The 21,189-nt window shown below is 46.5% G+C and overlaps 2 protein-coding genes across 2 annotated transcripts; one reads left to right on the plus strand and one right to left on the minus strand.

Annotated features, from left to right (window-relative positions):
* The first annotated feature begins 4,496 nt into the window (after nucleotides 1-4,496).
* On the plus strand, nucleotides 4,497-6,433 carry TMEM207 (transmembrane protein 207). Its single transcript, XM_040567233.1, has 3 exons — nucleotides 4,497-4,544; nucleotides 4,978-5,120; nucleotides 5,902-6,433. Exons 2-3 carry the CDS (start codon nucleotides 4,985-4,987, stop codon nucleotides 6,048-6,050), a joined length of 285 nt encoding a protein of 94 aa, XP_040423167.1. The 5' UTR covers nucleotides 4,497-4,544; nucleotides 4,978-4,984; the 3' UTR covers nucleotides 6,051-6,433.
* Nucleotides 6,434-13,012: 6,579 nt separating this feature from the next.
* On the minus strand, nucleotides 13,013-19,879 carry CLDN16 (claudin 16). The gene is made up of 5 exons (XM_040567576.1): nucleotides 19,736-19,879; nucleotides 15,225-15,327; nucleotides 14,810-14,974; nucleotides 13,520-13,711; nucleotides 13,013-13,183 (listed from the first exon to the last, which is right to left on the minus strand). Exons 1-5 carry the CDS (start codon nucleotides 19,877-19,879, stop codon nucleotides 13,044-13,046), a joined length of 744 nt encoding a protein of 247 aa, XP_040423510.1. The 3' UTR covers nucleotides 13,013-13,043.
* Nucleotides 19,880-21,189: the final 1,310 nt, after the last annotated feature.

Genomic DNA, 21,189 nt, shown 5'->3' on the forward strand with positions numbered 1-21,189 from the left:
ATGATCCTGGAGTTGCACATCTTCCTCCCATCGAAAGGACCAGGCCCATTAAGCAGAAGGGATAATGGACAGTCATAAATTGCCATATGTTTCAGGAGTCCCTCTTGCTGCCTGGGAGATGCATTTGTCACCTAGCAACGACACAAGGTGATGAGGAAATAACAGATTTTTAATCTAATGGCCATGAGTCAACAGCTATCAGAGACCAGCCTGCAAAGTCCACTGATGAGGTGGATGCAATTGGTTGAGAAGGAAGGAGAAACCCAACCCAAGGAGAAGGGAGTAGGGGTTGCCTTTCATAAACATATATACATGTGTGTGTATATATATATGTGTGTGTGTGTATGTATAGGTATATATATCCTCACGGAATGACAAAAAGTCTGGAGAAAATCCCTCAAATGAAAAATAACTCTCGGACACAAGGCTACCCAGAAGACGAGTCTCTGGGCTTTGCAAAGCCCCAAAGGCAAAAGGCAGAGGATGAGGCAGGAGGGGTCACAGCCTCCCATGGGTTTCAGTGCAGAGCTCCTCTCAGCTTTGTGTCAGGTCCTTGTTTGCTCATCTGAAACCTCTGTATGGGACCAACAGAAAACCTCAAAGTTTGCCCCTGGGGCCAGGAAGCTGAGTAGTGGCAGAGTTCAATTCTCACCTTTTTATTCTAGAAGTTGGCCCAAAACAGAAGCTTTGCATTATTTTTCAGTACTAATAGCTCATCGTGATAACTTCCCCCCTAAATACTGGGGATGATGCATGGGGCAGCAGTAAATTGGGAGCTGTCTGGGTGCTGGCACTGGTGCACAGATAGAGGCATCTCACCGGAGCAGAGGAGGGAGCTTCAAGGCAATTAATTGTGTTAGGAAGAAATCTGAAATTAGTGCACTGACGGATGATCTCTTTGAAGCTTGAAATTGTAAGAGTCACAAGGTTCCCAGCAAGGCTGTGCACATTTTTATACTACAGGATCTTTTTCTTTTAAGAAAACAGCTAAGAAATTGGTTTGGCATTTCCCTCTTGAATGAAATTGAAAAGGACTGGTCTGAACCAGGACACCAACATGTTCAGACCATTTATATTGTGTAGTGCATCCACTTAGCAACAGTGTAAGAGGTGCTTTCTCAGAAGGCATCGTTTCAGAGACTTGCCTTTAATTAGCAGTGAGCGGAAATACATGTTTGAGAAGAACAGGGTATGGACTGTGTGTATTCAAAACTTTAACAATAATTAAGAAACATGGCTTGAGCGTGTATCCAAGTTGGTTAGAGTTCTTGACCCCTTAGCTGAAGAAAAACCATGGAGACATGCCTCCAGATCAACTGAGCTTTGTCAATCATTACTGAATTAATAACACCACGACATAATGCTTAACTTCTGGAGCGACGGCTAAACATATTCACAGCAACACCCTTTGTGTTAAACCTGGAAGAACTGTAGCTAATGATGCATCTCTGCCAAGGGCTGTAAACTTCTGTGACAATCTATTACTGACTGCCAAACACAATGAGATCATCCCCACTTTGTGGTGATCAGAGTTACGGTGCAAGTGGTCTTCCACCCCAGTTTTAGCTTCACCATCTGGGCATAGCTATCAGTTGGGATTAAATCGGTGCTTGCAGCAAAATTTGGTGTCCCTTATGAAAACTACTTGGGATGTGTCTTTTTTTGATGCATTTTCTCCTCCAATCAACCCCTGGCAGCTGTGTGCAACAGTGGTGGTGCTGGTGGAGGTGGCCTCAGGCTGGGAAGGGTTTCCTTCATCACCGATGCACGTGTTTGAGGCCGGAGGCAGGAGGCATGGAGGTGGCTGGAGGCAGAGATGCTTTTCCTGCAATGTCAGAATTGCAGTTGAAGGCAATGCCTAATGAAAGCACAGCCTCAAAGTATGGCCTCCAGTGATCCTTTATTTGTAGCTGGTCCTGTTAAATAGCAGTGCGGGTTAATATGGAACTGAAATTCAGCAACAGGAATTTGTGAACAGCTATGAAAATGCTGAAACACCTGCAAAGTGCTGACCTTAGGCTAATGTTCATTTAACTTGTAGCAGCTGTTTGAGTGTGTCCATGCAAACCTGAGTTCGTTCCCTGGTTAGTTGTAATTTCCAAAGGGCGGGAAGCCATTGGGTAGCATGCTGTGTGGCTAAATGTGCAGAGAAGTTTTTAAAGCTCCCAATTGCATAGGTAAAACAGTGCTGCAAACACAGCTCTTCCCGCATTTCTCCAGTTAGTGATGCAGAGACCCAGAGCTTTGTGTTTCACTTCATGGATCACAGAAGCCGGGGTCCTGTGTTTTACCTTCTTCCAGGTAACCAAACCCTTCACTGGGATTTTAGGGATTTGGAGGTGGGAGAAAGATTCAGCTTTTATAGAATTTAATCAACATCTTTTTTTTTTTTTTCTTTTTTTTTTTTTTGAGGACCTGGTAAATTTGGGGAGGGTTTAATATTCACAACAGTTCCAGCTAAGGGGCAATGAAAGCATGACTGCCTTAATCTTTTATTCTATCTATGGCTATTGAAATGGAAGAGCGTGAGTCTTCCAGCAAGGGTGGGTGTTTGGCTGCATTGATGGATTACAGCCTCAGAGCAGATGCTCTTTGCTGCAGCATAACCATGCGGTGGTAGCTGGGCTGAAGTAGTTTGAAGAATGATAAAGGAGAGCCAGGAGGTTCTCACTCAGCCATGAAGAATACTCAGGGCACGCGTAACCACAGCAATCGGCTGTCTGGTTTTGACCTGTTATTCTAATAATCAGTTGAAGTACAAAAAAAAATCTTAAATATTCTGCACCAGGGTACATGTGTGACATGGCAAATTAGCTCAATTTTCAAAGGACACGTCTGAAAGAGTTCATTTCGAAGCTTGTCTTTTTCCCTATTCCTCATTCTAGTTTCAACTGCTCATGAAATTTCATAGATAAAGAAAGAGTTATACCTAAAGACTTCTGGTGAAACTAGGGACTGATCCTGCCCCTATTAAACCAAAAAGCAGTGTGCACAGGACCAGACAGATAATAGAGATTTATGGAGTAATTTGTTGTGGCTTATAGAGACACAAGAAGTCCTGTTAATAAGAGATATTATATTAATATACATATTTGATACGAGTTTCTAACACTTGATAGAGCTTTCTAGTTTCACTCCAAGTCTGAAATCTCTGTATCTTTTGGGTATAGAAAGAAGGAAATCCAAAGTGAAGTAATGATGCATGACTTATGTTGATAGTTTTCTCCAAGAAATGCATCTGCATTCTTCCATCTTGCTTATTCTGTTTCTTGGTGTTATTGCAATTCTATATCTTGATTTTTGTAGCAAAGTTGGGCAAGTGTTAAAACACATCTAATGTGAGTTGTCCAAAAATTCTAACGAATTTGATTCAACCTTGTTGATGAACCACTCCGATTACTTTTGCCCAGATAATACGAAACTGAGGCTAAGATCAACAAGGCTTGCAAAAGTAAACTTGCTTTAATGGAGAGTAGGAAATAGACCTGAAGAACAAGTTTCAGGTTCACATATTTGCGATTGCAAATACACATACCTGAAACCTGACTCTGGGAATGATGCACTACTACTATCCAAAAACAGAAAAACGCTGGGTACAGCACATGTTCAGTCAAAACAACTCCAATTTACAGCTACGTTCACAATTAACCTCTGGAAAATAGCTACAAACCAAGAATTAGTCATGGGAAATTCTTCAGAAGACATTTCTGAAGAGTAAAGTCCAGCTCTGTAAAAAGGTCTCTGATACCTGCTTGTGTCTCCCTGCTCTCAGCCTTCTCTTTTCACATAAAATGAAATGCTTCCCCCTTGGCTTAGCTTTCATCTGCTAACTATTGAATTTATTGAGCTGTCAGGGAGCTTATCTGCTGATTTCAATACGGGCTAGCTCAGAGCACAAGTACACAGACAGCAGTCCCTGGAGAGAGCAGCGGTTTTCATCCGTGCAGGAGCCAGCACCTCTTGCTCTTCCTCTCCAAGACAAGATCAGTAATTATATTGGCTTAAAACAAAGCAACAACAACAGAAAGCACAACTTGCCGTCTCTGATTTACGTGTGTTTTCAGTTAGCAGGCTCCGAGTCCGACTGTGAGCCTGGTGAGAGGTGAGTGTGTCTCTCCAGTTTCGTTCGCACTGCCAGCCAGGGACGGGCAGGCGGCCGTGCCTGCTCCCATACCGGGCTCTCAGGAACAGGCTGCCTGGTTTTTCTTCCAAAAGGGGAACGGGAAGCTGGCAGCTATTTGTTCCTCTGGGTTTTCAGCAAAAACACTGGTGGCGGGTGCTGGTGTTGAAAGGCAAACCAGTTGCACTCTGCTTTGTACAAAGTCTGCATCTGCTCCCATCTAAACAGAGAAACTTATGATCAGGTTCCCTTGATGGAGGAAAACTTCTCAATCATGTAGTTACCGACGATGCTTTTCTTTATGCTGATAGATGTGTGCTGGAGCCAGTCTGGTCCCCACTCACTGGACTGAAGCTTCCTTTTATTTCTCCCTTGTTAGGTGCGTTGGGCAGGGCGATGAAAACTTTAGCAGCTGGTATGTGTGGTAAGTTTCAGCTCAGCTCTGTTTTAGAGGGAAAACTGGCAAATAATATTCTTTGATGGATATATGGAGAGAAAGGCATTAAGAGAGACTGATAGCTGGAGAGCATTGCTCCTGGGCTGTCCCTGTGTTCTGTCTTTACTGACTAATGGGAATCATTAATCCATATCCTCACTGTACGCTGACAACTGAGCTGGGCAAACCTGATGAATGATTTCAGAGAGAAATGCTAGAATTTCGAGCCAGCACTCAGCACTGAGACGTTGGTTTCCCAGGACTTTGATCATGTCCAGCACGCTGATGGGGAAACCGCAACGTTTAACGGCTATTTGCAAAATACATTAATGAATATGTTAATTTGAAGACAGGCGGCCATCTGTCGGTGCTGCCCGCAGATGGTGATGGCTCTATTCCTCCCCTGCTGCCTCTGCCTCAGGTTCCTGATGTTGTTTTTCCTGGCCTTGCTCCTGTCCTGCGGGATCTGCTGCTGCCTGCAGTGCTGGCTGAAGCGGCGGAGCTGCCTCCCTCACCCACGCACCCTGGCCGTCTTTGCGCTCAGCAGCTCGGATGCTTTCTGCGGTTAGTCCTCTCCCTGGCCTCTGCAAGGTCCCACGGGTCCCATCCAAAACCCAGTGAGAGGTGGCCAGGCTTGAGTGGGAGCCGGGCTGCGGTTGTCTCTGTGTGTCCATATGTCCCGAAGATGCCTTCTAGACTTGGCCACACTGACACTTGGAGGGGTGTGGGGCCTTCTTCTTGGTGTCAGGGCACTTGGCAGCCCAATGTACTCAGGGGTCAGGCAGCCCTTTCCAACACATCACCTGAATTTCTCACTCAGGCAAGACTACACTGGCCTACTTGAGCCACCCCAACAGGCAGCTGGGCTGGCTGATGCACCCTGGGGTCTGTCAGGAGGCTGTCTTGGTGGATGTTATTCATCGCAGAAGCCACCCTCAGAGTTCCCCCAGAAACACCCAGAATTTTGAGGACAGGACTATAATGACTGTGTGCAGCACCCAGTGCTGACCTGGAGTACTGCCAGCAGGCTGGGCCAGACAACAGCCCCCCAGGAAGAATAAAGCTAATTCTGTCATTAGGTAGCATTGAGCCCTTCCCAGAGGAAGTACGGCCTGCTTTCTGGGTGGCCATGAACAATGTCTCCACAGGGAGGACCCACCCAAACCCACCCAAATTCCTCTGTTCTCACTTCTTGCATCTGGAGTTTGCGGCGAGAGGTTTAGTGATTTAAAAATTACATCCATGCCTTTCTTGTTCCCGAGTGGTTTGGCAGCTCCTCCCCAGCTCACCCCCACACCTGCTCTTCACTGTCTGCTCTACAGTTTCGGCTTTGCTCTTTCCCCAGCGGGTGAAGCCCCTCAGTGCCCGTTCTCCAGATCTCCGAACCCCTGTGTGAACATGGAGACGTCCTCTCCTCCTGCCCCGCGGTTCAGCCTTGGGGGAACTGAGTTGCCTCCATCCTATGAGGATATCATGAAGGAAAACAAGCTCTAGACACCATGCGTTAGCTTTCTGCGATCCCACTTGGTTCATCGGAGACCCTCCATGATGCTGCAGTAGTGTGGGAGGAGATCAGCCCTCTCCACAGGTTGGCCAAGAGACTGAAAAGCAGCACGTATTTCATTTGAACCTAAAAGGGGAGCCAAAATGCAAGAGAATAAATACCAAAAGCATGTGTTGAATCTGTCACAGGGGTTCAGATTGACATTTTGATACAACTTAATTTTGAGAAACTCCCTCAAAGGTCTGTCTGTGTTGAGGGTTTCTCTCTTGAAGGCTGCTCAAGCTGGTGCAACCCCATGTGTTTTAGGACTGGATGTTGATAAATGACTCGATAGTTACTTCTCAAGCTTGGGCTGCCTCCTTCACTCAGAACAGTACCAGCAAACACCCTCTGGCAAAGTCATGATGTTCTAATACATTGTAATGCAATCATGCCACTCTGCAAAGAAGGATCATTTGCCACATTAAAAATATTTAGCACAGCATATCAGATTTTTCTAATCCAAAAAGCAGTGAATTTAAGGCCAGAAGAAGGAAAGCAAGGGCTGAAGGTTATAGGGACAATCTTGGCAGGGGGAGCAGGCTACAAAACACACAAAAAAAAGCAAGTTTGCTCACTTGAGCTGTTCTTAATTTCATGGTGACTGCCCCCAATTCACTACTCTTGCCCTAGCATGCCTGCAGACCTTGTATAGCCCAGGACCCACAAAGCCACTCCCCACACACAGGAATTACGGGGTCAAAGATTTGGTGCTCGGTTACAGAAAATTATGAGGATAAAGACTGTCATTTTCTTTGAAGTGAGCATTGCAGACAGGATGGGGAGAGACTTCAAGAAGCCATCCAGACTGCCTTATACTCAATTGGGATCAGCTCTACCTGAGCCGTTCCTAGGAGGCACGGTCTGCCTACTTCTCAAATTACAGAGAAAAGATGTAGAATTTCCCCCTTAGCTGGATTCCAGGGGAAAGAAGATTTCCTTTGTTTTTCACAAGCTGGCCACTGAAGCCTGGGGTCAGCCTGACCTCTCTTCCTCTGCTCTCTCACCGAAAAGAGCCAGGGGCTGCATTATGAGCCACCTCGGCAAATGTCACACCTAGTGCCATGCGCTATGTCCCCGATGAACTGCGAACTCTGTGTCAAAGTGGGCACCTGGGTCCATCTTAGGCACCACAAAAGATAAATTGAAGCCTACAGCCTGCCTGGTAGAGCAGCTCCCCACCTGTAGAGTGGGGGTTGTATGAGTTCCCCTGCTCAGGAAGGAAACTGGGAAGATAAATCCAGTAAAGGTTATGAAGTGCTCACATATTCTCATAATGAGGCTATATAAGTACCTTAGCTAGATAAAGAATAATAACATATTCTGAGAGACAAATTCTCTGCCAGCACCACCACAAATTATCTCCATAAAATCTTATTTTAGAAGCAGCTTTAATGTTTGACGCTTGTGTGAAAGGAAATAAATGTTACTGTAGCAAAATGAATGTTTGTGCCAGCAGGCTGAAATATTGCAGGGTTTATTAATAAGGAAAATTAGCAAGTACGGAGTCAGCCAGCGGAGAAGTTGAGCAGTTCCTGAGTCTCCTTTCGCTTGCTGAACTTAGTGAGAATTGCAGGTGATTAGCACCTCTCGGGATCGGACCTCTTACATACATAACTGCTTCCACCACTCAACCCCTTCAATTTATGCCCTGAAGCATGAGATTTGATTATGTTTGTCACTTCAGCTTGCGCAGCCTGCTCGTGGGCATTAAATCAGCCACCACTTCCTTCCAACCTCCACCCGGCATTTGCTCCAGTGACCCTTTCGTGGAAGTGAACTCCACAGTCTGTCTGCATTACATGCTGCATAAAACACTGCTGTCTCCCGCTTATTAATTGCTCGGCTCTAAATATATTGCCACCTCTAATTTCACTGAATGTCACCTTCTAATCAGATGACTGGAGAGGCTAACAAGCAAGGACTGATCTGGTTGCAGTGCCTCCATCACTCTGAGTCCCTCTTTCACAAGCTCCAGCACGCAGCATGTGTTTCCGAGGTGGTAAATCCTTCCCCAGCCACCCAACAGAGGGCAAGCGAGACTTTCAGCAGTGCTCCGAGGCGGCTGCTGCTCTTGCAGAAACATTCCCAGGAGCAGGTTTGTGTCCCTGCGCTACTAGCATGCATTCAAGTGCATTCTGCTTCATCTTCAAGGCACTTTAATTATTTAAAAGGAAACAAAATAATTCAATCAAAACCACAGCAAGTGGCTTACAGTAAAGTGAAGTAGTGGTTGTCACAAAGTCAGGCTCCAGCTGCAGCCACCAGCATGGAACACCTGCACGTGCACTACCGTACTTGCGCAACACACCAGGAGCCCTGGGGAATTCCGACATCTGCAGAAGACCAGGAGCCATCTCCAAAAAGGGTCCATGTGGGATTGTTTTGGGGCAAGCAGGTGGGCTTTTGGTATAAACCCATCTTGCTGCTGGCTTGGGGTGAGGAAGGAGAGCACCCTGGGGGGCGGCAGGGGGGGAGGGCTGATGGCTCAGTGGGCAGGGCAGCCTAGTTCGTGAAGACCTGTCCTGGTCCTTGGCTTCCTGACCATGCAAATGGAGAAAGGGATGAGTTCTTTCCTTCAGGCAACGTAGCTGGGATGGCCCCACCAACCATACATTGCCCCACAAAAGCTGCCTCTACCAGCCCGCTCCCCTACTCCCCGGTGTTCCAGTAGAGTGGGCGAGGTTTTTCCAGTCCCCTGTTCCCATCCTTACAACAGCAGCAGCTTTATTTGGCATCTTCTGCTTTTGTAAGCGCTCAGCCCTTAACAAGGTCAGTTGCTGCAGTTTGGCAGATGTTTCCAGAGTTATGAGGAAAGATGAGCCATTTCTTTACAATTCCTCGCCTTAGGAGCTGGGTCCATTTTGGAAATGCACTATGTTCTGCTGTGACCCTCTGACTTCCACCCATCTTGTAATTTATATTTCCCATTGACTTTGAGAGGAAATAGCAAACTGCTCTAGAAAAGCCCGGAGAACTCTGGAAGGCAGGAGTATTTGTGAGGGAACTCATCAGCAAGCCTTGACAGGGGAAACGGGAGCAGAGCAGAGGAGATAATTGCTTGGTGACCATCTGGAAGCAAAAGACAAAGGGAACGTGGGGAGGTGCAGGCCTGGACTTTCACCTCCACACATCCACAGCTGAATAACAAAGTCATAAACTGGCTCTCAGGCAAAACAGAGCAAAAAGAAAGGCAGCTGAGTCATAACGGGGGGTTGGCCAAGGCTGCCAGGAGGGCTGCAAACAAAAGATGTGAAAAAATAGAAATATTCTTTAATCTGCTCTGTCTTTTATTGTTATTATTTTGATTGTCATCTGCAGGCTTTTGTGTAAGGAAGAGGATGAGGCTGTGGGCAGATGCTCTCTCTCTCTGGGTCACTAGATAGGACAGTTCTGGCTCTTTCCTTTCTTGCTCAAAGGCATCTTACAGCAGGAATCCAATAGCTACACGGACAAGATTGTCCTCTGCTCCCTGTAGCAGAGTTTGGGCAGAATATTTCGGTCATTAATTGCTTGTCCACAATAGTTAAAAGCTGCAGAAGAGCAAGCTGTGGGGTTCCAGCCCCAGCTGAGAGAGAAAGCCTAGTTTTCTTGGTGGAATTTTATTTTTCTCTCTTTGCAAGTTTAAAAAACTAAATAGATGTAGATGTGCTGAGTGATAAAGTCTGTCAGCTCTCAAAGAGCTGCTGCTACTGATGTGCACTGGGGTCTGGCATCTGCAGGTAATGGCAAAGGTCCGGGAAGCCTCTGGAATCCACCCCACTGTCCCAGGGGCTGGTTTCCTGTCAATAGAGCAGAGATTTCCCTCCCAGGAGTCAGGGCAAAACTCCTTTCTGGGTGAAACTTGGAAGTGGTGTTAGAGCAAGCTGACACTCAATGGCAACCGCATTTATTTTATCTCAAAAAGATGACAATCTGTAAGGAAAACAGAATTTTGAAGTAGCATTCTTAACTAATGAAAATAATTGTTCAGATCTACTGAATCCACACATAAAAAAATCACATTGCAATGCGTGCAAAAAGTAGGGAAATCCATATTTTGGAACATATCCGTGTACCTGCATGAGATGTTCGTTCACAAGGACAGAAGAGTGAGTCCTCATTAGAGCTAGGGTAAGAGCCCTTGTGAACAAGGCTCATTGAGATGGCGAGAGGACGAAATGCTGTAGGCAGAGAAGGACAGCTACTGAAGATGTCATCGTTTTATGGCCTCTTTCTTGCTTGCATAAATCAAAACGGGAAATCAATTCCTATTTGTAGGGTATGAAATCAGCTTTGCAAAGAGCTTACCTACAAGACATTGGTCATTTCCATAACCTGCAGCCTGCTGGAGCCCTGACAGGCTGCGCTGGGCTGCGTGATGTGAGTAGGGAGGGCAATGGGGAGCCCCAGCGTCAAGGAGATGCTACAGTTGAGGAGATGTCAGGGAGGAAGAAGGGGAGGTCTTGGCTCAGTTCCCAGCTCTGTCTGTGGCCTCAGAAACTAAACAAGGAAACTGAAGTGGATTAAATGCCCCAATAGGCAAAAATGCTCCTTAGGAGTCAGTGAAAAGTGGGAGAAGGCTAAAAACCTGTTGGAATCGAAGGATTAAATGTTGGGCCTCAGCTGGGAAGTGCAGCTGAATAGACTCTTGTGAACCACCAGTGGCCGTTAGGAAGGAAGTCTGTTGTCATATCCAGCCCCATTCCTCCCATGAGCTGAGTAGGCTGCAGATAGGAATTTGGAAGAACTAAAGAAAACACATTAATACCTGATCTCACCTGCAATGTCTTTAGTCTTGGCAACTGGTTGTGATTTTGAAAGAGAAAGGAAGACCTCTGTACTTTCTGGGGGGTTTGTTGCAAATGAGTAAATGACCACACAAAAATAGATTGGCATCGTGGCATCATGACAAGCTAATGAAGACTGCACACTGCAGTCATGAAATCAAAGTCAGAGTTCAATCAATCAGTGAATCAACAATTAAATATTAACAACTGAGCAAAACATCAGATGGAGTGTCAGTGGTATTTGAATGAACCAATGCAGCACTGGAATGGTTACAAAACATTAACCCAGCAAACCTAAGGGCTGCTGTGACCTTTTCTTAGCCCTCTTGTGCAGGACGTAGATCCTCAAAAGCTACTGTATAGCACTGGAAGAACAGAATTAACCCTTATTCCACATCTGTACTGAAGAAAAGAAAGTCTTGTGAATGTTTATGCAACAATCTCTGTGTACGTGTGTATTTGAGGAATGTGCACCGTGAGTTAAGACAGTATTTGGGGTATGCATATGCCTTATTGGTACCCCTGGAGGAGCACAAGGCTGGAGTGAAAAATAAGATCAGTCCTCTATATTTACCCTTGACCAGAGCTTAAACATTTAATCCCAAAGTGTCTACTGAATGACCACTTGTTGTGATCCATGTGTTGCAAGTCACAAAACACTTCCTGGTATCCTAAAACAAGCTGAAGACCATCAGGACAAAGGCCCAGAAGTCTCCCCAGCTACAGCATACCCCAGAAAAAGAACAGGAGAAATCAATGGTCTGAGATCTGCCAGTACACCTACATTAGCAGGTGATCCCAGACTGCTCCTCCTCTTCTAAACAAGAAACAAGATTTCCCAGAAAAAAAGATAACCCATGGATAACCCATGAGAGGACTAAGCCCCTCATCTTCCATTGTAGGGGCTCTCAGAGGAATTCAACCCACTCCATCCCATCTGCCTCTGGCCATCAGGCTTCACTTTGTATCAGAGGAAGGAGTTTTTCCTTCCAGTCCACCAAGTGGTCAGTGGAGGAAGCCTGTATCTGGTGGGCCCTCAGTTCCCAAGAGTGTGCACACCCCTAATGAAACTCCACTGATGTTTCTCCACCACCCCTGGGCAGGTACCTCTCTGTGCTGAGGGCCTTTTCCCACTCTCTGATGCCCACCACCAAATGAAGTGGTGCTCATGGCAGAAAGGACTGGATTTGAGAAGTTCCTACCAAACCTAAGAAAACCATGTCTGAAGTTCTTTTTCCTTCAGAGGCATCGAAGGGCTGTTGGTGCTTTTGCTCCCATCCTTAGGGAATGTGCTGAAGGCAGCCTGGATTGCAGCAGGGGACAGCAGTCCTGAACTGGATTTAAATACCCTTGGATGGAAAGAGACAAAAGTTTTTACAATCCTTTATCCTGCTTCCTAGCTGGCATAGATTCATTGCCATGCACAAGGCCAGGTCTTGGATCTTCACTCACTGTCTGTCCAGGCAAAACTTTTACTAAGCAGAAAGAAGCTGGCAATTTCCAGATCTCAGTGAATCTAGCGAATCCCTAATGTACATTTTAGCACCTACAGAGAAAGTCTATATTTTACAGGAAAGAATGCACCTGAATTTGCAGTGTTTCCTCAGTGCAGGGGTTTATGGGCCAAAAAATGTGGCCAGGCATTTAACACAGATCTTTATCTTCTGTTGAGCTCCCCATCTGCCTTCAGGAGCAGCATCCCCCATGCTGGCTGCACGGGGCCCAGATGTTTGCCAGATGATCAGTCCCTCTCTCCACAGAAGCCTGTATTTTCTGCTTTGTACGTTCTTTCAACACATTGCCAGACAGGGAGCAGATCCATCTTGCAGTGTGGGGATCTTCACACTGAACACCGGTGGCTGATTCCAGGAGCAGCTGATTTATTTCACTCGCACTGATAGTGATGAGCCAAAAGCTGGAAGATTTTGTGTTGGCTATTTCAGTCTGTGCTTATGCAAGCAGCCCCAGTACTCGAGAAAGCTGGAATCCCTAAAGCAAAGTCTTCCTGGAGATTATTTTCTTGAAGGAAATTTTTGTGAAGTTCTCATAATGCAAATATTGTAACACACAGTACATCCTCAAAATTCAACTTTTCTTCTATGCCACAACCACAGGAGCTCAGGTCCCTGCACAACCCACTGGAGTGGAGCTCTTTCTGGTGTGTTTGCCTCCTCCTCACACTCTCGTGTCTATGGCATACATTTTGGCAGTGGCTGTCTGTGAGGATGGCAAGTGCACGTTGGTTACAATTGTCCCAGCTGAGGAATAGCCTTTCCTCAAGGAGTAAGCAGAGTGAAGCCTTCCAGAGCTGGTCTCTGTGAGGAGAGAAATAGGATCTGCTAACGAGTGCTTGGTGACTTTCAGCTTGTAAGGCCTCGAAATACAGAGAAAGAAGCACTCAAAGATCTGATGTAATAACACATTCTATGTCATACTTACACCTCAGCTCCCACCCAAAGCCCTTGATGTGCTTTATAGTGCTGCTGAAATAGCACTATTCCCATTTTACAGATGAAGATGCTGCAACTGGGGATGAGCAACCATCCTGAAGGACATGCCTGAAGGACATTCCCAATGCCATGTGCCTATAGCAGGCCCTGAGAAACATCTCTGTCTCTTAGGTGCGTTTCAGCCCTAAAAGAGCTCCTCACCTCTGAAGAGGTACATGCAGCAGGTGAGCAGGGCCCCGGACAAGAAACAGCCAAGTGACCCCGCCATGCCGAGCCAGCAGGACCAGCCAAACTTGTACTGGATGCCCAGAAACACATTGTGGAAGACCAGAGAGGAGCGCTCCACGTAGACGTCAACGGCGTACCACACCGAGCCAGTAATGCCTGGGAGACCTGCAGGACAGGAGGGAGGTGCCACATGGAGCTCCCACACAGGCCGCAGTGATCTCAAAGAGACCACAAACACAAAATTTTGAGCTACAGCCTGCTCTCTTCTGGAGCAAACTTTAGGATGGGAAGAACTTCCTTGGACATGAAGTTTTGGCCCCTGCTCTGTCTCAGCCCAGTCACTTTGGCTGATTTACCTTTGTCCCTACTGATGTCAACCTGAGCCCTTTCAGGCAGTGTTTGCACCTTGTGGCCACAGTCACCATTAGCTCCAGTTGGTAGCACTCAGTGTTTTGCATTAAAAGGCATAAAGCTCCTCCTTTCTCATTTTATCAGCTTGTTGTAAAGTTGCTTTGAGATTTTTATTTTCTAATCTCCTTTGACTTTCTGAACTTTAACAGTCAACTTTGGGAGGTACATGGAGGATGAAGAACCTCCCAAAGTACTCCCAAAGTACATGTGCTCCCCGTAGCTGGGGTGAGTTGCATGTTAAATCTGCAGATGCTGAAGTAGAGGTAGATGGTTAATATTGGCAAAAAGTCAAATGAAATGATTTGGTACCTAGCAGCTGTCTATTTATTTTTGTATTTAAAAACCTCCCACTGGCTGTAACAGCAAAGCACCTAGGTCAGCCAGGTATTTATCACCTGGGAAGGAGAGCTGTGCTATTATCCTTTTATTACAAACCAACTGCAGAGATTTGGGGCTAAGTGACTTGCCCAAGGTCACACAATCTGTGGCAGAGCAAAGAACCAAACCAGGGTGCCAGGGCATTTCTAGTCCTTCAGCAATTCTGCCTCTTTGCCCTATCAACAACACTGAGTTCCTCACGGCAAACCAGCAGTAAATGGAAGTCAGTCAACACAGCAGCCAAGGCATCTGGCCAATAAATGAAATGAAAGCAGATAAACTCAGCTATTTGCTGCTAGGGGCAGGTGGTGAATAGTGGAAGCTATATTGCACAAAAAAAGCAAATAAACATCCTTCCCCTGTGTTTACCCTCTAGAAAATCACCAACTCCTGTCCCCAAATAAGGGAAGGCTTTAAAGCTTCCCCCTTTTGCTAAAGGGTGTCGTGCAGGGCAGGGGTGATGTGGAGGAATACCTGCGATGAGCAAGGTAACTCCAGACACCTGGCAGATGCGCAGCTTGATGAGTGGCTCATCCGGAAGGAATTTCACACAATCCAGTCCCAGGACAAGGAAGAGAAATCCAAATCCTGCCAGGATATCTGCTGTGATCATCATGGCTCGGGTCAGCACCAGCTTCACTGCAGAACAGAAGCAGATCGTTCTAGTGCGTGAGGAATGGCCATGTGGGTGGGTAATGGGGTCAGGCCCTGTGGGAACATTTTTTCCTGGAGTGAAGCTTTCTCCAGCTTCCCCTGGGAGTAATACCCAACTGAGAAAAGAAATATGGCTGCAATACATTGGTACACCAAATTATCTGCTCTTTTTGTCTCCCTGTTCTTCACTCAGGTCTCCCCACTGCTCATGGAAGTACCTTTATCTCTTACGTACCAGGGTGCTCAGCGAAGATGGAGTCGTACTCATCACAAGTTTGGATCCCATCAAAAACATTTGTGACACATTCCCACCACAGGCCACGGCATTTTGTACTCACCTACAGGTTAATAGGAGAAAAAAAAAAGACCATAAATTACTATACCCACCAATGCAGCAGATGGGCAGCTAGGCAGTTCAGCAGGAACCCTGGTCCAGTTATGTCAATGGCTAGCTGGACTTGTTAAGTATGAAGAACTGGAAAAGGGGCAGGATGGGGAGAAAGGGCAAGGTTTTCTGTGTCCCTGCTCATGATTTTAAATTAGAATGAAAGAGATTCAGATGAGACATTGGGGCACAAAACCATCATTTTGGGAAGGATAAAAATTCTGAAGGGAATTTCTGGGAGAAGCTGGGGGTAGCTGGTTGGAGGTAATCAAGAGCAGGTTTGCTGTCTCCTTGCCAGCTGCTTGCCCAGGCTGAGCTGGGCAGGGCTGTGGACCAGACGACCTATGAGTTTGCCACTGCACTCCCTTTCCACCACCTTCCTGCAGAGAAGGCTCAGGAGGACGGAGCCGCTCGTGACTCATGGGGACAAGCCTCACACCAGGAGAGCCGGCCCCAGCGCAATATGGGAGTGTTTTGCCGCAGAGCAAGAGGTGAGCCCCTTCCCAGATGTTTCTGAAGGGCTGCCCCAAGTGACTCAGCCCTGAACACCGTCTGGAAAAGCAGGGGCAGCTGGTGCTGATCCTGGCCCTGGGGCTCCCACTGCGCTGCTGGCTGTGGGACCGCATGCGCCTGGCCACTCATCGCCAAGACATCCAGACTTCGCAGACCTTGCAGTAGCATCATGGCTCATCCTTTCTGTCCTGCCAAAGCCTTAGATAGCATTCCCAGCCCAGCCTTTCATAAATCGCTTTAATATGGGAGGCATTTTCATTACCAATGCAAATACGGCAACGAACGCCTCTAAAACATTCCTCAGATTGCTCATAAAAGGAGCGGAGATAATGTGGGTGCAGCTTTGGGCTCCAGCCTGCCCCCGCTGCTGCCAGGGGCACCCTGCTGCTGCTAGTGGAAAGAGAAATTTGGGGTGAATGGGTCTCACAAAGGGGACAGGAACCATGCTGGTTTGGGTGATGTAAATTCATTTTTCCTATGCTTTGTAAATCGCAAAGCAGATAATAACACAGCTGCTTAATAAAGTCTAATCCGTGATGTATTGAAACCTGTAGCCAGCCACAGTACTTTCTTCACAGCACAGTGTACAAATTGTACAAGCTCTCCGTGATACTGCACGGTGGATTAAAGGTGACTAAAAATGATTCACTATTTCAGGCTGGCAAAAAGTTGTTATTCAAGTTTTAATGAAAATAATCTACATGTTTTGTTTTGTGAAGATGAAAACTACATACAATTTCTCAGAATTTGGGGGTAAGCTAAATGAAAAATATCACAAAATGACGAGCAATGCAGAAAAAAAACAAACGTTTTCATTGATTCTTATTTTTCAAGAGAACAGTTTCAAGTTAAACAATTTGCATAGGCGTAAGCTTTTACTGTGGCCCTCAATACAGCTGCACCCCCTCTTCGGTCTTAATTCATCAGCATTTGGGCTGTGCTTGAAATTAACATATTTTTATTAAACTGTATTTTGTTCCACTTGTGTTTATACCATTTCACATTCATCTCAAATCTCCGCAGGCTTATTCATACTACTCTATATTCAGCTACTACTCTCATGTACTTCCTCACTTGCTCACATTAGTATTGTTTTTTAAATCTTACAAGCAGCATCCTCATCTAAATTATTTATAAAGAGGCTAACAACATTCCAGGCTTCATTTGCTTCCAAGTAAAACAGAGGCAGGTCTTAGAGGTAAAAAATTCATCATGATCTAGCTTGTGAACCTACCCCCTTCCCAGACTGGAAAAAAAATTATGATGAATGTTTTTTTTTTATTCTTGGAATGTGCCACCTGTCACCTACTCTTGCTAGCACAGACAAAGGGAAAAACCAAGGAACTCTGCAGCACATGCACAGCCAGGGATAAAAGTTTCATTGCCTGATGCAGGAGTGATGGGAGCAGATGTCGGAGGGGGGGACCTGTGGCTGGCCTGAGCCATGGCCAAACTATTCCAGAATTTGTTATCTGTTTCTTAACTTCCTTGGCCATCCCTTTCTCCCCTCTGCTTTGTGTGCTGTTTGTCCTTATGGTTGTTAGTCTGCTCCTGAGCTAGCCTTGGGCATCTGCCTTTGGGCAGGCACACACATGGCACGTGGAAACTTGCTGCTGCAAACAGAGGGGTCAGGGCCACCTGGGGCCATTATGGGGACACCGCACTGATGCTGTCATCCCACGGCCAGAGCCATGCACCATTTTGGTAGCACCCCATTGCCTCTTTCTTCTCATAGCAAATCTGCTCCAGCTTCCCCAGGCCCAGCCAAGGACTCCCCAAGGAGCTGCACGTCCCGGCCAAAACTCCTCATCTCCCACTCTGATTACGAAACGCATCACCACGACCTGCTTTCCCTAATACAAGTATGCATGTAAAACATAAACTGCATAATGACTGTAATATATATAATCATATGCTATGCATGATGTATAATTACTACTAAAATAATTCTAATATAAAAAATGACAGAACAAGCACACGCTTACCCTTCTGGGGAAAGCACAGAAGACAAACATGTGAGAGACATTAGTCACAGTGTTTTACCGCACTGTAAAAGGTGCCAGCACACAGTGATGATGAGCCTAGCACAAGAGTGAACCAGGCAGCGTCTAACAGTGGTGGTGATACTTTTAATCCGTCTACAACAGGGAGGGACTGAGTGTACACAACAGTGCTCACTGGGAAGCAGCTTATGGCTTTTTCCAGTACAAACCACTGCAAAACTTGACCCAGGCTTGCCTTGATGCTTGCAGTGAGTGCAAGATCTTGGGCCCAGCTCTGTGTTGCTGCATCTTGCTGGATCCTGAGCCCTGCAGTGGAGATGAGAAGCTGGAGGCCAAGGTCAAAGGCAAGGGGGATTTCCGTGCAGGAGGATGGAGGTGCTTTCTCCTGAAGTCGAAAGTTGTCTGAATAACCCTTTTCCTAGCTGAAAAGAGGAGTTATTGTGCACTCCAAGCCTTTCTGGCCATGGACGGTTTCCCTGCATTCCCATATTGCAAGAGGCAATGAGTCATTAGAGCCATTAGGGAGGTCATTTGGTCAGGTATTAAGGCTGGGGGCACTTTGCTCCAGTATTTAGTATTCACACTCAGAGCAGGAATGTGAGAGTGGTGGCTGCTAATAACCACACTGGGTGTTAATGGAGCACTTAGGGACAGTCCAGCACAGGTGCCTTTGTGCCAAGAAGACAAGGTTACACAGCCTTGGGGTATCAGGCTCTGTTCTTTCCCGGACTCACTTTATTCAGGATTGGGTATCCCTCCTCCGTTTTGCTTGGAAATGATGCCTAATTTGGGATCCATTTGGCTTTTCTGAGCATACTGATATCCTCAGCTGATCCCAAATGATTCACACAGTTTCCTGAAATTAATCTAAAATAACTCCCAAATTAGGATGATAAATGAAGAGCAATATCCCAGCCAGCACCAGTGGGTCCACGCTCTTTTTCCTGCTGGGGTTCACTGGCAATTCCTCTCAAGTCAGCAGCCTTGAGCCTGTTATGCCCTTTCAGCTGTGCTTCCTTCAAACAGCTGAACATCGCATTACCGTCACTGAATGCAGAGGAGCTCCTCTGGTTTCCTGTGCTAGCCTGCAGATAGAAAGTTTCCTCCTGATATATTCAGCCAAACTCTCTGTCCTGGGAGCTGTTTCACTTTCTCAGCACAAAGCACCCAGTTTTCCAGAGAGCAGATTTCCACGCTGTGGCCCTGTAGCCCTTCAACATGCAGAAAATGCTGCCTGCTCAGGGAAGAAAACTGCAGTACTGAGTCCTGGAGAAATAGGGATGGTTTGGGGTCTGGAGTCGGGGGCACAGTTTACATGTATGTGCCATTTTGCCCCTTTGTTTCTTGCAGTTTACTTCTGCCAAAACCCTTCTCTAACATGAAAGTGCTAATATCTGCACAAGTTCAAGAAAATATTTTTGAGTGCTGGATCTGACAGCGGTCCCCATGGTCCCCATACATTTCTGCTAGCCCTAGAGCTCAATGGCTGTTAAGAAAAATGCTTGCAGAGCACAGATGTACATGTTGGACTTCTTCCACAAGAAGTCCGACCTACAGAACTAGAAACATCTCCAAAATATCTGTGCAGGCTGGAGATGCTGGGTAACATGCTCCTGTTCATGCACATTTAAATCTGGAGCCTCTAGACTTTTCCTGAGAGCAGAGCCTGGCAGAGAGAATTACACAAAATGACCACTTTTCTCCTGCTCTTGCCAGTCATTTGTTTCATTTTCATCCACTTTCATCCAGTCCAACGGAGGAAATGTAAATGAGAGTGGAGCAATGATGCCATGCTCTCCCTAGGACACATTTGATTTGGAGATCAGGTCCTCCAAAAGATCTTACCTCCAGGGAATCATCAGCATTCACCATCCAGCAGTCTGTCCAGGTAGATGCTATCAAAAACCCAGTAGAGAAAAAAGCAAAAAAACAGCCAGCATACTGGAGGAAAAACCTCATCCCAGAAGGCTGTAGCACATCCAGCGGCATGAGAAAAACAGTGCCCGTGTCTTTTTTCTTAAAGCTGGAACAGAAGCAGAGCCTTCATGTCCAGGTCGCCGCTGCCCTTTCCAGTGGCCATGAACAATGGGAACTCCTGACTTCTGCAAAAGCAGAGCTGCAGCAGGGACAGGAGGAGGGAGCCCACGCCGAACGTGGAGCTGCTGCAGCCAATCAGCCCCGCACGGCTGGAGCTCTTGTCGTGCCTGGCTGAAGGGAAACGGGACTGTGCAGAAGTGACACACACGTAGCTGGAGTCCTGGGCCTCCAAGGGAAGGAAAAGGTATCATCGCAGGGGTTGGCAAAGTAGGGATTTTGTAAAAGAGTCAAAACTCGTTGTTCAGGGCAGAGGTTTTGAGCACCTCTAGGCGTCACACACAAGAGCATCCATGTGCACACATGCATGCAGCACATTAATATTTATTCCTCCACACTAGTTCATGCCTTAGTACTGAGAAACTATAGCGTGTACAGGTGAAGATCCCAGGCCCTTTGGTTACCCTGTTGGGCTCAGGCACCCTGATGATCTAGTTTGATGCAGGAAGGGAAGGAAAAGGGTAGCAGTCGTGGGCCATCAGCGCCAACACCAAGAACCACCACCAACCATCCCAGCTCAGATATGGAGCTATTTATTCTGCATTTAAGCCAAACCTACATACTTCTCATGCCCTGGTCATCAGTTTGTTCGTGGCCTTACTGCAGATCACACATGGGAATCTTGACCTTTTCAAGCTAGGCTGAAGGGCCACCTTCCAGGAAAACCAAGGGGGAAAAGGACTAGTAATTCCTTCTGCCCCAAAGGTCCATATGCACAGAACCATCACATACTCAATAATCTTTATTTTTTGAAAGAGAAGCTGTAAAAGAGTGGAGATTTACTTTTAGTGAGCAAGTCTTCAGTGCAGGGCTGAGGAGCAGATTCTTGCTCTGCTTGCAATCTGCTTTCCCAACCCGAGCGTGTCTGTCACCTCATCTGCCACCTGAAGATGGAGCCAGTTTGTACTTTTACAGAGCTGTTCGAAGCTTGCTTTCCCTTCTACAAGAGTTCCCTCCAAAAATAATAGCAATAACAAGTTTGTTGTTACAGTAGTATATAACCTGCAGAATTCCTCTCATAACCTCACGAGGCAGTTTTACTGTCAGAGTTAACTTTTTGCCTCGACCCCAGGATCACTCTGTGCTTCAGAGGACACACTGCAGAAGTCCTCAGTATGTGCTTCTGGGAAACACCGGATAAAGAACAAAATGCCCAAGTCAAAAAGGCAGGGTCTGTAGGACTCTGTGCTGCTTTGCCTTCCCTG

This window comes from Cygnus olor, chromosome 9, assembly GCF_009769625.2.
Source record: "Cygnus olor isolate bCygOlo1 chromosome 9, bCygOlo1.pri.v2, whole genome shotgun sequence".
Classification (NCBI taxonomy): domain Eukaryota; kingdom Metazoa; phylum Chordata; class Aves; order Anseriformes; family Anatidae; genus Cygnus; species Cygnus olor.

What these genes read in the sequence shown, in the direction of transcription:
- TMEM207 (XM_040567233.1), top strand. Translation starts at nt 4,985, where the DNA reads ATGTTGTTTTTCCTGGCCTTGCTCCTGTCCTGCGGGATCTGCTGCTGC. An exon ending in CAGCTCGGATGCTTTCTGCG is followed by an intron (nt 5,121 to 5,901) that starts GTTAGTCCTCTC and finishes CTCTTTCCCCAG; the next exon opens with CGGGTGAAGCCCCTCAGTGC.
- CLDN16 (XM_040567576.1), bottom strand. Translation starts at nt 19,879, where the DNA reads ATGCCGCTGGATGTGCTACAGCCTTCTGGGATGAGGTTTTTCCTCCAG. An exon ending in CATCTTCGCTGAGCACCCTG is followed by an intron (nt 14,975 to 15,224) that starts GTACGTAAGAGA and finishes TCTGTTCTGCAG; the next exon opens with TGAAGCTGGTGCTGACCCGA. An exon ending in AGTTACCTTGCTCATCGCAG is followed by an intron (nt 13,712 to 14,809) that starts GTATTCCTCCAC and finishes CCTGTCCTGCAG; the next exon opens with GTCTCCCAGGCATTACTGGC.